Source organism: Mesocricetus auratus, unplaced genomic scaffold (assembly GCF_017639785.1).
Source record: "Mesocricetus auratus isolate SY011 unplaced genomic scaffold, BCM_Maur_2.0 Super-Scaffold_100015, whole genome shotgun sequence".
Lineage (NCBI taxonomy): Eukaryota > Metazoa > Chordata > Mammalia > Rodentia > Cricetidae > Mesocricetus > Mesocricetus auratus.
In genome coordinates, this window is record NW_024429198.1 from 6,526,446 (window position 1) to 6,541,420 (window position 14,975).

The following is a 14,975-nucleotide window of genomic DNA, read 5'->3' on the forward strand; positions in this document are numbered from 1 at the left end:
TTCACCACTTAAGCAACTGCACCTGGTTATTTCCCATTGATATTTTATGATTTTAAACTAAGATATGGTCCTACAAAAGGTTTTCTTGTTTGTCTGTTTTGTTGTTGTTGTTGTTTGCTTTTAGAGACAGAATCTCTCATTAAGTAACCCAGGATAGAATTCCTTGAACTCCCAATCTTCCTGCCTCCACCTCCTGACCACCAAAACAGTCTCCCCACCCCCCAGGATCAAATTATCCTTATTAATAGGAAGATGTATTTACCTTTTAAAAAACATTTTTTAATCAAAGAAGATAGAAGTAGGGAAAAATCCAGTATAGGTTCCAAACAGAAAGCTTGCAGTTCAAATGGCAAGTACTTTTGAATTAAAGGAATGTGACACTAAATGTCCCAAAGTGGTCTAAATGGAACAGAGCTCAGGATGAAACCAGGAGTCTGTAGGCAGGATGATGTATTCTTAGGTGATACAGTGGAGACAGTTCCCACTGGCCAAGGATGGAGCAGGATATAAAAACCATCACACTGAAGTGCTACTAAACCAATCAAATGAAAGCACAGATCTGCTCGCAAATACACCACAACTCAACAAAAGGGATGCAAAATGAACCAAGTTTATTTTTATTCAATAATATCTGTAAATTACAAAGATAAAAATGCTAACCTACAGCATATATCTTTTCAATATTTAACCAGAATACTTGTAATAAATATGCATCCTGAAACAAGAAAAGGGCTACACTTTGTCAGGCATCCTACAAAATGTCTCAAGTTTTACATTCTGCAGCAGTTCTTTGTGGGGTCACGAGGGGAGGTGGCTTTGTACTTTCTTAAGTTCTGGGACAAATCCTTTCACATTTCTTTGGCGCATTCTGGGAAATGCTTAACTGTAGTTTGACAACTTCAGAAGAGGAACACCACCAACCGAAAGCCACTTTTGTTTTGCTGGCATTGGTCTTCACCTAATACAGATGTACATATGCTGTTCAGTCAAGCCCCCTCAGAGTCTAGGCAGCCCTGTAGTCCACTGAACCTGCCAAAATGGGCCCCCATGTTTAGCAACATACATTTAGTAACATATTCCATTTATCTCCCTTATGATCAGGGCCATAAGAGAAGCTACGAGCAAGCCAAACATTTTTTAACCTGAAAGTCAACACATATTTATGACCCCAAGACTTTTTGCTATGCACCATGTTACATGTTGGACAAACTTTCAACATGGAGAAACTGGTTGGAACTAACAGTTCTTCCAAGAATCATTTTTGGGTGCTAGAGTTTTGGGTGTTTACAGATACTCAGCTGGCAAAGGAAGACTCACTGTATTTAGAAGTAGACTACAGAAAATTCTAGGGGTACCGGTGGCAGCTCATTTTGATTTTGGAATATATAACTACCCTTTGCTATAGCTGGAAACTTATGAGGAAAAATATTTTTAAGAAGTCTTAAGCATGGTTATCTAAAAATATTGTTAATATAATCTAATCTCACTTACGAAGGGGCTTATCTATGAAAACATCTTTAAAAGCCAATAAAAATGTCATAGAGAGAAAAAAACACTTTAAAAAATTGAGGTTAAGAACCATGAGGCATTTCTTTTGGCTGTAAACACATAGTTTACTGTCCTTTGTTGAAATGCAAATATTTGGATTTCCTGAGCTTCGTGGATAATAGCAGGAGGCAAGTTTGCATAGAAAATTTGCCATATATTGATTTACTAAAAACCTTTAAGGACAGTTCGCCCTTGGATTAAAACCTTGTATTTCAGTTAACAGCACTCATCAAACCATGAGGCCTGTACGTAGGGCAAGGTCATATAAGGCAGATGGAGGGAAAAGATGGAATCTGAGTTTTTCAATCCATAGGATAAAGGATCTTAAACACTCACTTCTAATGTTATTCTAATTTGCTTAGAATGGAGGAATGGAGGGCACAAAGTGCTCCCCTGTGCTGAATGGCACAGCCCATAGGCAGAGATCAGGGGCTATTCACCACATGGCTAGCTCAGCAGATCACTCAGGGAAGCCACTCAGGTGGTCAGGTACCAAGGAAGGTAGACCAGGCTTTGGGGCATAGATGATCACAGCTGTAGATTCTGAAGAGATGACAGCGACCTTCCCCTCTGCTGGTCTGAAGTACCTATGCAGTTCTGAGGAGGGCATCTTCTCCTGGGACTCGTCCCCAGAAAACTCTGGAAAAGAAGCTATGCTAGGTCACAGTGCACACCATGGATAAGAACAATGGCAGTGGTTGGTGACAACTCCAGATCTAACACAAAAATAGGCAACAAAGGGGCAGTGTCCTGCCAAGGAGTCCGTTTTACTTCTTCTGGGACTGGTTTTTACACATGGTAAGTATTTGCTTCAGGACTCTCTGGACATCTTCATCCATTTGGCCCTACAAAATTCACACAGAAGATATGCATTAGAACTTCATTTACATCATGGCACCTTCTCCCCTGGGGATCAGGATGGCTGAGGCTCAGCCTTTTGCTTATAACCCACCCACCCCCCATTCAGAAGAATGCCAGTGTTGTCAATTCTCATATTTCCAAGATGAGTGAGGCCAGAGAGTTCCCTGATTTTTCTTTGGGGAATGACTAAGTCTAACAAAATCCTGAGCATAGGGTAACTGGGGTCTTAGCTGTGTGAGCCCAGCTAGGGAGAAGCAAGTACAAGGACAACTCAGTGCTGAGGGATATCTGAAGATATTGGCATCAAGATATTGGCATTCCTATTAAGTAAAGCTGGGGTCTTCTTGATAGGGAAAGGCAGATACATCTTTCATAGTGATATTCCCTTTCCACAAATAACCACCAGTAGGCAAGGCACAGGCTTAACACAAATTCTTAAGCAAAAGGCTTTTACTGTTTCTCAGAAAGGAGACTCTTCTAATTCTAGTTCATTGTGCTAGTCCAATGGTGGCACTCTAGGCATCATCTGCTGCTCCATTTATTATGCTATTATTGAGACAGGGTTGTGTGTAACCCAGGCTGATCTCAAACTCACTATGTAGCACAGGATGGCACCCAACTCCTGGTCCTCCTACCTTTACCTCTAAATTTCTGGGATGGTAGGTGTGTGGCATTGCTTGGCTAGGCTGACAGATTTCTTTAGGAGGTCAGTGGTATTACCATACCTGAACGGCATACAAAAGATGCATTCTATAAACCGATATGACCTCCTGGTGTTGCTTCTTACATTCCTAGAAAGAGACAACCTGACATTATTAACAATCTTGGGGGGGTGTCTTAAAAGAAGAGAAGATTAAGTATGAAAAACCATCACTCAGGTGCTACACATCTGGTTCTGTGAGTTAGCACAGGAAGATTCTAGATTCATTAAATTCACTGGCTCATGTATTTGTGAATGCTTGTCACATCTCATCTTGATATGTCAATGCTGCAAGAATAGTTGTGAACAAAGTACTTACTACAATCCCAATTTAAAACACTACACTCCCCCACCCCCCCACAGGGAGATACTCATTTTAAGTGAATCTTGTAAGAATATAGATGAAAGGAGAAATGAAATTATTTCAGAGTTGCTGAGTAATGGGCAAACTTCATTTAAAGAGATTTCAAGTTGCTTATTTTTGCTTAATTAGTAACTTTGTAATTACCACATCGTTATTCACTTAGTTCACCCCTACTGGACAGTATCTGCTTACTCAATTCACTGGCCTTCTGCAGCAATCCAGAGTTCACCCCATCACTCCTCTGGTAAAGTTGTTGCCAAGGTTAAAAGGGCTGAATCATCTACATGACACATCTTTAAGAGGCAAGAAGGACCTTGCAGATGCCATTTAGGACATTTAGGTGGAGACAGAGGAGGATTATGGATAACCTGAGTAGCCTTCAAATGTCTCCTAAGAGAGTAGCATGGACATCAGAGGCGGAAAGAGGGGGTAACCTGACAAAAGCATAAGATACGGTGATGCACTCTGAAGGTGGGCAGGGTATGATGAGTCCTAGAAGGCACGGTGCATCTAGGAGCTGGCCGGCAAGGAGACAAATGCTCCCTTTGTCTCATGAAGGAGCAGCCCTGCCATGCCTTGATTGTCATCCATTGAAACTGACTGTCAGTGTTCTGATCTCTAGAATTACTTCGTCAAAAAACAAATTTGGAGTTCGTTGGAATACCCAAAGGAAACAAAAATATGAGTGGACCCTCCGTGGGTCATAAAATAAGCAGAAAAAAAAGCCAAGAGCAATTTCAAATATGTAGATACACAACCACTTAAGATCCTGACGGCCTAACGGTAAGATGCTGGTAGCAGTGCCAGTGCTGAGGAGTGACCATCACAGAAGAGTGACAAAGCAGTGTGTTGGGGAAGTCCTGTGTATATGTCAATAAAGCACTGTTGGCCAATAGGGAAGCTAGATAGGTGGGACTAGGAGTCGAGGAGGACTCTGGGTAGGAGAAAACACAGGGAGTCAAGATGTAACCTCCATAGGGGTAAGAAGCCTGGAAACTTCTCCGGTAAGAGAAATACTTAGATTAACAATTATGGGATAAATACTTAAGTCAGAGCTAGCCAGTAAGAAACAAGCAAGGCCAACAGCTTCATAATTAATACAGCGTCTTGTGTGTTATTTGGGGACTACAACGCAGCAGAGCCCAGGCGACTGGCAGGGAAAAACCAAAGTGGTGACAAGGAAAAGGCTTCTCTCTCCACAGCAGTGCATGATGCTACCCGTCCCAATGACAGATGCATCTCCCCACCTCCTTGCAAGGATGCCGAGGAAGTCTCCCAGGTTTCCCTCATTTGCTCTCACCAGCAAGTCTTGAATCCATCACTCGCCCGAGTATCTTTTTGTCACAGCCAGCTGAGCTGTGTGGAACTTCTCACCCGCCACCCACGACAGGCTGAGAAGAGAGGTGCACTCACAGACAGTTGGCTCTGCAGCTGCTTGACCTGCTGCTGCAGCGCTTCCAGCTGCTGCGTCTGCCTCTTGGATGAACTTGTGGAGTAGGAGAGCTGCGAGAGGCTGTTGAGGGCCTCCTTCAACTTCACGACTTCCTTCGACATCTCATTTATCTGGTGAGAAAGGAAAATTAAGTTGATAGGCTACTCATCTGTCTACAGAAGCAATATTCTGGGTACTTCTAGGCCTCCAACATTAGTCATTTCTTTGAATCTCAGGCCCCACTCCTTTTTTATTTCTTAAAGGAAATCCGTAAAACAAAGCATAACAAATTCAGACAAACCTTTAATCCCAGCACTTGGGAGGCAGAGGCAGGCGGATCTCTGTGAGTTCGAGGCCAGCCTGGTCTACAAGAGCTAGTTCCAGGACAGCCTCCAAAGCTACAGAGAAACCCTGTCTCGAAAAACCAAAAAAAAAAAAAAAAAAAAAAATTCAGACAAACCAGTTAAGACCTTGGCGCCTGTACCATGCAGATAAGGCCTATTGTGTTTTAAGTGCATGTAGCACTTAAATGCCAATGTACTTCTGTTACTTTAAAAGGGGTGCAGTAAAAAAATATAATACATTGTTTGATCAAATGTAGATTTGTCGCATCTGCCTTGTGACACAGAGAACTTTAGCTCCTTTTGAATCCAGGAGTGATTCTTCATCCACAGAGTCAAATAAATACTCAGATTAACTCCTAGACTGTTCCTTAAGGCTCTGTGTGTGCCTCACACATGTGAGTATGGCCATCATTTTCCACTGAAATGAACAGTCAGTAAATCTAAGGAGCCTAACACCTCTGGACATCTTGCTTTAAAGTGAAAACAACTTCTCATCACCCTACCAGTCCCCGGGTAAAAAACAAATATGGGTCCTAATGCCATTCAGAACATAAGGGATTGGGGGTGCAGGGAAAATTCAGGTATAGAATGATACTGAACTCACTTCTTTTCACTTCCTTCCATCCTTGTACCACAACCCAGAATCATCTCTAAATTGCTGGCTCCCCTCACCTGTCACTCTCTATTCTGCATGCCTTTGAAAATGGGGATTAGGGAAAACAGTGTTGGTGACTCTGGTGTGAGGAGACTCGTCCCACTTGCCCTGGCCTAATACTAGCTATGATGGCTAGGCCTATGTCAACTTGACACAAGCTAGAGTCATCGAAGAAGAGGGAGCCTCAGTGGAGAAGTCCCCTCAATAAGATCAGGCAAGTCTATAGGGCATTTTGAGAAAATCACGGCAATAACAACCCTAAGACACTAGCAAGGTTTGTGTTAAATTATTAATGCTTCCACCCTGTGTGTGTGTGTGCATGTGTGTATGTGTGTGTGAGAGTGAGTGCGGTGTGAGTGCACATGCACTGTTGGGTTTTAAGATTAGTCTTTTAAAAATATAAATACTTGTTATTTAAAACACAGAGTTTTACTATACAGCCCAGGGTAGCCTTCAATTTGCAACCCTGCAAGTGCTGGGATTAGAGGTGTATATCGCCATACTTGGCTCTTCATGCTATGAATGTGGTTTTGGTGACGGCAACAGACAGGCACAGAGTCTTCGAATATTCACACAAGTTGCTATCAATAAATTCCATAAAGGTTTAATACAGGGAGACCCAAAGGGCCTTATTGAGACTTAGTGCCAGAGACCCCACAGCAAGGAGCGTCCACCGACCTTTTCATCTTTATCCCCCTCCAGCTTTGAAGAGGTCTCAGAACACCTTCTCATCCCTTCAAGCTCTTCCTGAGCGCGCTGGAATTTCTTCAGAAGCTCCGTTATTTCCTGCTCTTTGGATCTCAAGAGAGTCTGGATGCCTTCCTTTTCCCTTTTCACCTGGGAGACCTCACTTCGAACCTGGGCCACCTCCGAATGGGCTTTCTCTTTCTCTTTTACTGAATCCTTTAACTTGGTGGCTAAGGCGTTTACTTCACTCTCTAAGGACGCCTGGAGCTTTTCGTAGGAAGACTTGGGGACCATGGCATCGGTCATAGCAGCTTTCTCTTCTAGGAGTTGCTTTTCCAGCTTCGTGACTTCTGCTTCCTTGCTCGCAAGGTGCTCTTTGAGGTTGCCGATTCTTTCTTCCATCTCTTTGGCCGTTGTCCGCAGCGTGGTTATCACTTGCAAGTGTTCGGTGATGGACACAGAGTTCTCCTTGTGTTCGTCTACCAGTTGCTTGAGCTGAGTCAACTCGTTCAATACTTTGGAATACTGAGATTTCATTTCGGACAACGCCTCTTCCGCTTTCGCCCTGGACAGGTCTGTCACGTGCATCAGCCTCTCGTGTTCTGCTTTGTGGATATACTCGGCTGCGTCTTCTAGAGATTTCCTCTTCCTGTAATCCTCCAGCTCTGCCTGGGCTTCTTTGTACAGCTGAGACAGCTCGCTTACCTGTTTATTGAGTTCATCTATCATCCTGTTCATGGCCTCTTTCATATCCCCAGCGTCATCAGGGGCTTCCTGCAGCATCTGACTTTTGAGTGTATCTTTCAGTTTCATGATTTCTTCTTGGGCCTGCTGGTATTTCTCAAACAAAAATGCCTTCTCCTTATTCATATTCTCGATGACAGAGCAGTATGAGCTTTTTATCTCCTCACACTCTTCTTCTGCAGGTGGCTTAGTGGGCCCAGCCCTCTCCTTCTCCACAAGCTCCTTTTCTAACTCTCTCACTCTCTCTTTATTCCTCTCACTTTCTTCCAATGCATTCTGCAGGTCCTGCTTTAATGCGTCTATTTCCTCATCCGTGACCCTTGCTTCCCGGAGATTCGAATAGCCATCGGCACTCTCCTGGGAGAGGAGACCCAGTTTCATCTGCTTCTGAGCACTGAGGACTTCTTTCATGGCCTCCTCATACTTGCTCTGAGTTTCTTTGAGTTTCTGACTGAGGTCGGAGCCGTTCTCTGAAATCTCTGTGCTGTTCAGGAACCTCGGGTCTGTCCTCTGGGACTGGAGTTTGGCCTGTAGCTGTTTCCTCTCTGCTTCAGAACTCTCCAATTTCTTCTGCAAATCTTGCAAAATATCTTGTAGCTGCTGGATTCTGACATCGCTGTCAACAGCGGATTTCCCCACAGGATGTTCAGCGGATGGAGATGTTTTGGCATCCGAGGAAGGGGCTTCACTAGATTTGCCCAAGGAGGGGGCCAGGTCAGTCTGAGTGGAATGGAACGAGTCAAAGCTTAGGTCTGCTTCAGCCTCCTTGGGCGATTTGGCCTGGAAAAGGAACAAGGAACATACGTAATACTTAGGAGCCGCCAGGTGTGCAAACAACTGGAAAGCAAGGGACAACCTGAAGTTTAGGCTTGGAAGAGCCACGTCACTGTTTTGCACATGCTTATGAAAGCACAGCCTGGGGCACTAGAGCCAGGCTTACAGTGCAAGCTTATTCTGTGTTCTATTAGCGTGGATCACTTCTGTATTTTTAAAATATTTTAATTGTTTCATCTGTAAACCTTACAATTTCAATGTTTCTTTGTTTCTCATATTAGTTCAATTGCCCAAGGCACTGCATAGTTATTTTTCATCAGGTTCTTAAGATGATTAGAGATCAATTTTACTAAGCCCATGGCTGTTACTATATACATTAAAATTTTATGTATACAATTTCAATGTGTAAAGGATCTAAACAAGGAAGATGGTTAGGAGGATAGGGATGAGGAAAGGAGGGATGGGTATTTATATATATGTATATATATATATCACATATACACTAATTTATTTATACAAATGAATTTTTATCTATATTTAAATTTTATGTCACTATGCTTATTAAACTATGTATTTAAACACAATTTAGCAATTTCCAGAAATAGAATTAGTGAACACTGTTAAATAATCTGAAAGCATTAAGAATTTTAAAACTAAAGAAGAAACATATGGCTATTTAAAACAAAATATACCGGTCTACTCTTGAACACACCAATACTTTACAGAATAGCCCACGTTAGTCATATATTTACAAACCTGCAATTTATCCTGCAATTCCTTATTGTGTAAGGTAAGGGAAGCAACTTTCGCTTGCAATAGGACAAGAAGGTCTTGTTGGTCAGCTTCAGAACTTACATCCAATAAGCTGTCAGCACCTTGGGAAAAAAGAAAGGGTAGAGGGATGGTGGCCGTGAGGTGCCAGTGGAATCCCAAGCACAATGCCACAGGACACAGCTGTACAGACTGTGACAGCTGGCAGTTTGTACACTTGCCATTCACTCCAAGTACCATATCTGGAGTGGTTTTCACTTCTTTCTGTGCCCCCAATGTCCCAGCCGTGAGTCCTTTCAGAGGTCTCTCTGTACCTGGGTTATTTCTTACCCTGAATACTTCAGGCTTTATCACTTGCTTGGACCCCAAATAAGTCTCCCCTCTAGTCTCCCCCACCTTTCTGGTAAAATGGAGCCTGCATGGGAATACCAGAACTGCCTTCCAAGCATACAGAGGTTGGGTCATTTCTTGGTTCAAGTGTTTCAATTATTCTCCCTCCAAAAACTATCTATAGATGGGTCAGAACCTCTACATCTGTCCCAAATCTGCCTTTTCTGGTTCATGACTTACAAACCTTTCCTAGATTCCCACTGCTCTTCAGACTCACAATTTCTGCTGTGTTCTGTAGATACTCTCAGCAGACATTGTTGGGGCCCATAAAAATGGGTCTGCTTCATCTGGCCTCAAGATCAGAGAGTTCAAACTGTCCTTAGTATGTCCAAAGACCTAAAGGTCTAAACACTTGGCTAGGGCAGGATGTTTCGGCCTTGGTAGGGAATGTCTTATCTAAATAACAACAGACTTGGGTTCAGGTGTGTTTACTCTTGACCCTGAAGGATGAATAACATGTGTGGCTACCAAATACCTGGAGGATTAAGGGAGTAAGTCTGATCACTCCTTATACATGATAATAGAAGTCTCCTGCCATTGTCCCCACTTTTGGTTGGGTACTTAAGAATGTTGAAGAGTAAACTAAGGATGTTCAGTATTCACTGGATTTGCCCTCCTGACTCTATCCTATGTCTTTACCTACCCTTTCTCAATCCTCACTCCTCCTCTCAGACTGACTGTAGCCCTGCAAAGACAGCTTCCCACAACACATTTAATCTCTCATTGTTTACCTACAAAGGTTCATGCATGCATCCTTGAGGACACATATCAAGCTTCTCCTAAGAACTCGTTTTCTTTTTCCTTTTTAAGAGAGGGATTTACCTGGGATAACAGGGACATACTTAAACATAATAAAAGCTATATACAGTAAACCAACAGCCAACATCAAACTAAATGGACAGAAACTCAACGCAATTCCTCTAAAATCAGGAACAAAACAAGGCTGTCCACTCTCTCCATACCTTTTCAACATGGTACTTGAAGTTCTAGCTATTGCCATACGACAACAAAGGGGGATCAAGGGGATACAAATTGGGAAGGAAGAGGTCAAACTTTCACTGTTTGCAGACGATATGATAGTTTACATCAATGACCCAAAGAACTCTACCAGGGAACTCTTACAGCTGATTAACACCTTCAGCAAAGTGGCAGGCTACAAGATCAACTCAAGAAAATCAGTAGCCCTACTATATACAGATGATAAAAGGGCTGAAAGAGAAATCAGAGAAACATCACCCTTTACAATTGCCACAAACAACATAAAATACCTTGGGGTAACGCTAACCAAACAAGTGAAAGACCTGTATCGTAAGAACTTTGAATCTTTAAAGAAAGAAATTAAAGAAGCCCTCAGAAAATGGAAAGATCTCCTATGCTCTTGGATAGGTAGGATCAATGTAGTAAAAATGGCAATCCTGCCAAAAGCAATCTACAGATTCAATGCAATCCCCATTCAAATCCCAGCACAATTCTTCACAGACCTTGAAAGAACAATAATCAATTTTGTATGGAAAAACAAAAGACCCAGGATAGCCAAAACAACCCTGTTCAACAAGGCAACGTCCGGAGGCATCACCATCCCTGACCTCAAGCTCTATTACAGAGCTATAGTCCTGAAAACAGCTTGGTATTGGCACAAAAATAGACAGGTAGACCAATGGAATCGAATTGAAAACCCGGGTATTAACCCACACACGTACGAACATCTGATCTTTGACAAAGAAGCTAAAAATATACAATGGAATAAAGAAAGCATCTTCAACAAATGGTGCTGGCATAATTGGAGACTGGTATGTAAAAGAATGCGGATCGATCCATGTTTATCGCCATGCACAAAACTTAAGTCCAAATGGATCAAAGACCTCAACATAAATCCAGCCACACTGAACCTCTTAGAAGAGAAAGTGGGTGGTACGCTTGAACGAATTGGTACAGGAGACAGCTTCCTGAACATAATACCAGTAGCACAGACAGTGAGATCAACAATTAATAAATGGGACCTACTGAAACTGAGAAGCTTCTGTAAGGCAAAGGACACAGTCAGCAAGACAAAAAGGCAGCCCACAGAATGGGAAAAAATATTCACTAATCCCACATCTGACAGAGGGTTGATCTCCAAAATTTACAAAGAACTCAAGAAACAAGTCTCCAAAACACCAAAGGACCCTATTAAAAAGTGGGCTGCAGAACTAAATAGAGAGTTTTCAATAGAGGAGTCTAAAATGGCTGAGAGGCACTTGAGAAAGTGCTCAACATCCTTAGCCATTCGGGAAATGCAAACCAAAACAACTCTGAGATACCATCTCACTCCTGTCAGAATGGCTAAAATCAAAAACACCAATGACAATTTATGCTGGAGAGGATGTGGCGAAAGAGGGACACTCCTCCATTGCTGGTGGGAGTGCCAACTGGTTCAGCCACTTTGGAAATCAGTATGGAGATTCCTCAGAAAAATGGGAATAAACCTACCACAAGACCCAGCAACTCCACTCTTAGGCATATATCCAAAAGATGCCCATTCATACAACAAAGATGTCTGTTCCACTATGTTCATAGCAGCTCTATTTGTAATAGCCAGAACTTGGAAGCAACCTAGATGTCCCTCACCTGAAGAGTGGATAGAGAAAATGTGGTATATCTACAAAATGGAGTACTATTCAGCAGAAAAAAATAATGGAATCATGAGATTCGCAGGCAAATGGATGACACTAGAAGAAACCATCCTGAGTGAGGTAACCCAGTCACAAAAAGAGAAACATGGCATGTACTCTCTCATATATGGATTTTAGACATAGATCTGGGGAGTGCCAGCCTAAAATCCTATGGCCAGAGAGTCTGGGAAACAGAAACTTTATTTAGTGGCTGATCGAAGAAGAGGCAGACTCCCTTGGTTAAGTACTGAGCTGAACTCAAGAAAGCCAGTAACAGAGAGGGAGGACTGATGATCAAAGGGATTAAGACTGGGCTGGTTTAACCCCCAGAAACAGCTGACCAGACAAAGGTTAACTCTTGAATCCCAGGCATCAGCCTGGGAATCCAGCATGGGACTGATCAAGACCCCCTGAATCTGGGTGTCAGTGAGGAGGCCTAGGGAATCTATTGAGCCGTGGGCAGCAGATCAGTACCCATCCCAAGTATACACATGGACTTTGGACTTCCATAGAACAATGTGAGGTGCACTCTCACCCTGAACTCTTGGGGAAGGGTCTAGGCCCTGCCCTATATGAAATGACAGACTATGGACACCCCCATGGAGGGCCTCACCCTCCCTGGGGGAATGAGGGGGTAACGGGAGGGGTTGGGGGAGGGCACAGGAGGAGGGGAGGGAATGGGAGAGGGACCTGGAACTGACTTGTGAAGCAACCTCGTTTCTTATCTAAATTTAAACTGGAAAATAAAATATAAAAAAAAAAGAGAGAGGGATTTACTATATAGCACATAGTAGCTTCTGAATTGTGGTCCTAGGAGAGACTTTTAAAAGACACAGTTGATTGACCCCTGTCTTGGTGAAGTCATGGGAACTGTATTTGATTTACTGGCACTCTCTTTGTCTGGGTACACTTGGAGCCTGTGGTGTAGCATGGTTCCTTCTGTCTTGGTGATATAACTTGCTGCCTGGCTGCAATGAGAGTGTGGCACTGTAAGCTGAAAGCCTAAAACCTATGAACTCCATCTCAAAACAGTGTAAATGTATAGGATAAATCCACAGACTACAGTAATCTGAAAGCTTAGTCATAACACATTAAATATTAAGAACGAAAAGCAGGTCTAATAACTGCCATACATTTTATGGGAGGTACTAGAAATGGTATTTGAACATATCTACAATAGTAAGGTGACAGAAAATTGTGAGTCCTCTTGGCATTTTCACTACTCTGCTAATGCCATTTACTGCCTGCATGCGTAATTGGAGAAAATACTAATTGATAGTAACAAATGAATTTTTTTTACATCCAAACGTAATTCTTTACCATGTAAATTAAGGTCCCTTGCAGTATAGAGAGCATAGCCTATGCATTGCTGGCAGTCCTGTGCTGGGCATGGACCAGTTCTCACGACCTTACACTTAGTGTGTGCCTGGCCACTGCTCCCTTTGTGAAAACAGGTAAAAAACTCAATGTGGTCAAAGGAAAGAAACCCAGGTTTCCGGTCCTTACCTGTTGTGCTGTCGCTCAGTCTGTCTTTGTTTTCTTGTATAGAACTGATCTCAGCCTGTGTGTAAAAACACAGAAATGACGTGTAAAGAATTCCCCTAAATGTGCTCACTACATGTAATCAAACCAGCGTCCCTCCTTGAGATGCTGAGAGGAGAGCATGTACTGCTCTACTAAGAAAAAAACTTAAAATATATACAAGTAACAGACACAAGTACTTCTAAAGGTATAATTTTGAAAAGATCAGCAACTGCAGAATATTTTTCAGAAACTTTAGTTATATTTTAATGTATGTAGCAGTTCATTTCTAGTCCACGTCCTAAGACTTAAGATGATAAAGTTTACTTTCATAATAAAGTTAAAGAGAAGCAGTATTTATCCGGTCGTACACTGACTAAAGTATATTAAATAAAATGAATTTCTTATATTTGTAATTTGCTAAAATTTCTGCTACTAACCTTTTTTTTTAAAGATGTGTTAATAAATAAGAGCCATCAGGGAAATAGGTAACTTTAAACATTTTCATGGTTTTGGGTTGAGAGTTGATTCCTTTAAAATTTAGTTTGTCCCTGAAAATCTGTTAATATACTACAAAACTTCTTGGAGCTTAAAACAGACTCTCATTTCAAATGTTCAGCAACTCTGCCAGAAATAACCACATTTCACCCAGATGAGCTACAGACACGTTTAGGAGAGGTCCTTTTCCAGCAAGGGATTTTTCTCAATGTTAGCGGAATGACTTACTTTTGACAAATGTTTATCTTTATAGAAGATAGGCTGTCCTGCCCTTTATGGCACTTTCTTCAGTTTTATAGGGTACACACTGTAAACTGCTTCCAATGACAGCTGACAATGTCATGAGATTGTAACAAGTACACAGATAGAGGCACTATGAATCAGAGATTTCTGCCAATCATCCACAGTGCTTCCCGATCCCAACCAGTCTCAGCCTGCTCCATTCCCAGGCAGCCAGGATTCCCCGGTGAAGGGAATGCCACACAGGACATTTGTGGCTGGCCTGTTCTACCCTTCATGATGATTTTCTATTTCTGGTGCTGCTCACAGGGCACACAGCTCAATCCTTCTGCTGTTTATCAATGAGTGATGTTCTCTCATACACATCACTACCTCCATCCACACAATTACTGATGACATTTACAATGTTTTCAGCTTAGGGATAGTGCGAATGGAGCAGTGACATTTAAGTATATGACTTGGTATAGACATACACTTTCTTTTGTTGGGTAAACACATAGGGCTGGGTCATATAGAGGGCCCACATTTAATTTGTAACGAATTTGTCAAACATACAAATTATCTAACATTTTACAATCCCACCTGTAGAAAATGACAGGTCTAGTTCTACTGTAATGCATGCCCAACAACAACCCCCGGTCTTCTTAAACTTCAGCCATTATAAATAAATAAGTGCCATTTTTAAATTTTTGTTTTGTCTTGCACTGCTTAGGAATTAGATTCTGTCGGCTCTTTGAAGTGACAATCATGGTGTTACTGGGTGGAATTCATGGCTCCTCTTAAACCACAACCACA

The 14,975-nt window shown here is 42.2% G+C and overlaps 1 protein-coding gene across 4 annotated transcripts in view; it reads right to left on the reverse strand.

The window, feature by feature from the left end:
* Positions 1–594: 594 nt before the first annotated feature.
* The window catches only part of Rai14 (retinoic acid induced 14), a 152,229-nt gene continuing 137,848 nt past the window's right edge, over positions 595–14,975 (reverse strand). For all 4 annotated transcript variants that reach the window (XM_040757617.1, XM_021231783.2, XM_005078006.4 and 1 more), the window contains 6 exons: positions 13,428–13,482; positions 8,866–8,984; positions 6,583–8,115; positions 4,887–5,036; positions 3,135–3,200; positions 595–2,393 (listed from right to left, as the gene is read on the reverse strand). In XM_040757617.1, coding sequence (XP_040613551.1) covers positions 2,316–2,393; positions 3,135–3,200; positions 4,887–5,036; positions 6,583–8,115; positions 8,866–8,984; positions 13,428–13,482 — 2,001 coding nt within the window. In that variant the 3' untranslated portion in view covers positions 595–2,315. The remainder of the gene's footprint in view (positions 2,394–3,134; positions 3,201–4,886; positions 5,037–6,582; positions 8,116–8,865; positions 8,985–13,427; positions 13,483–14,975) is intronic.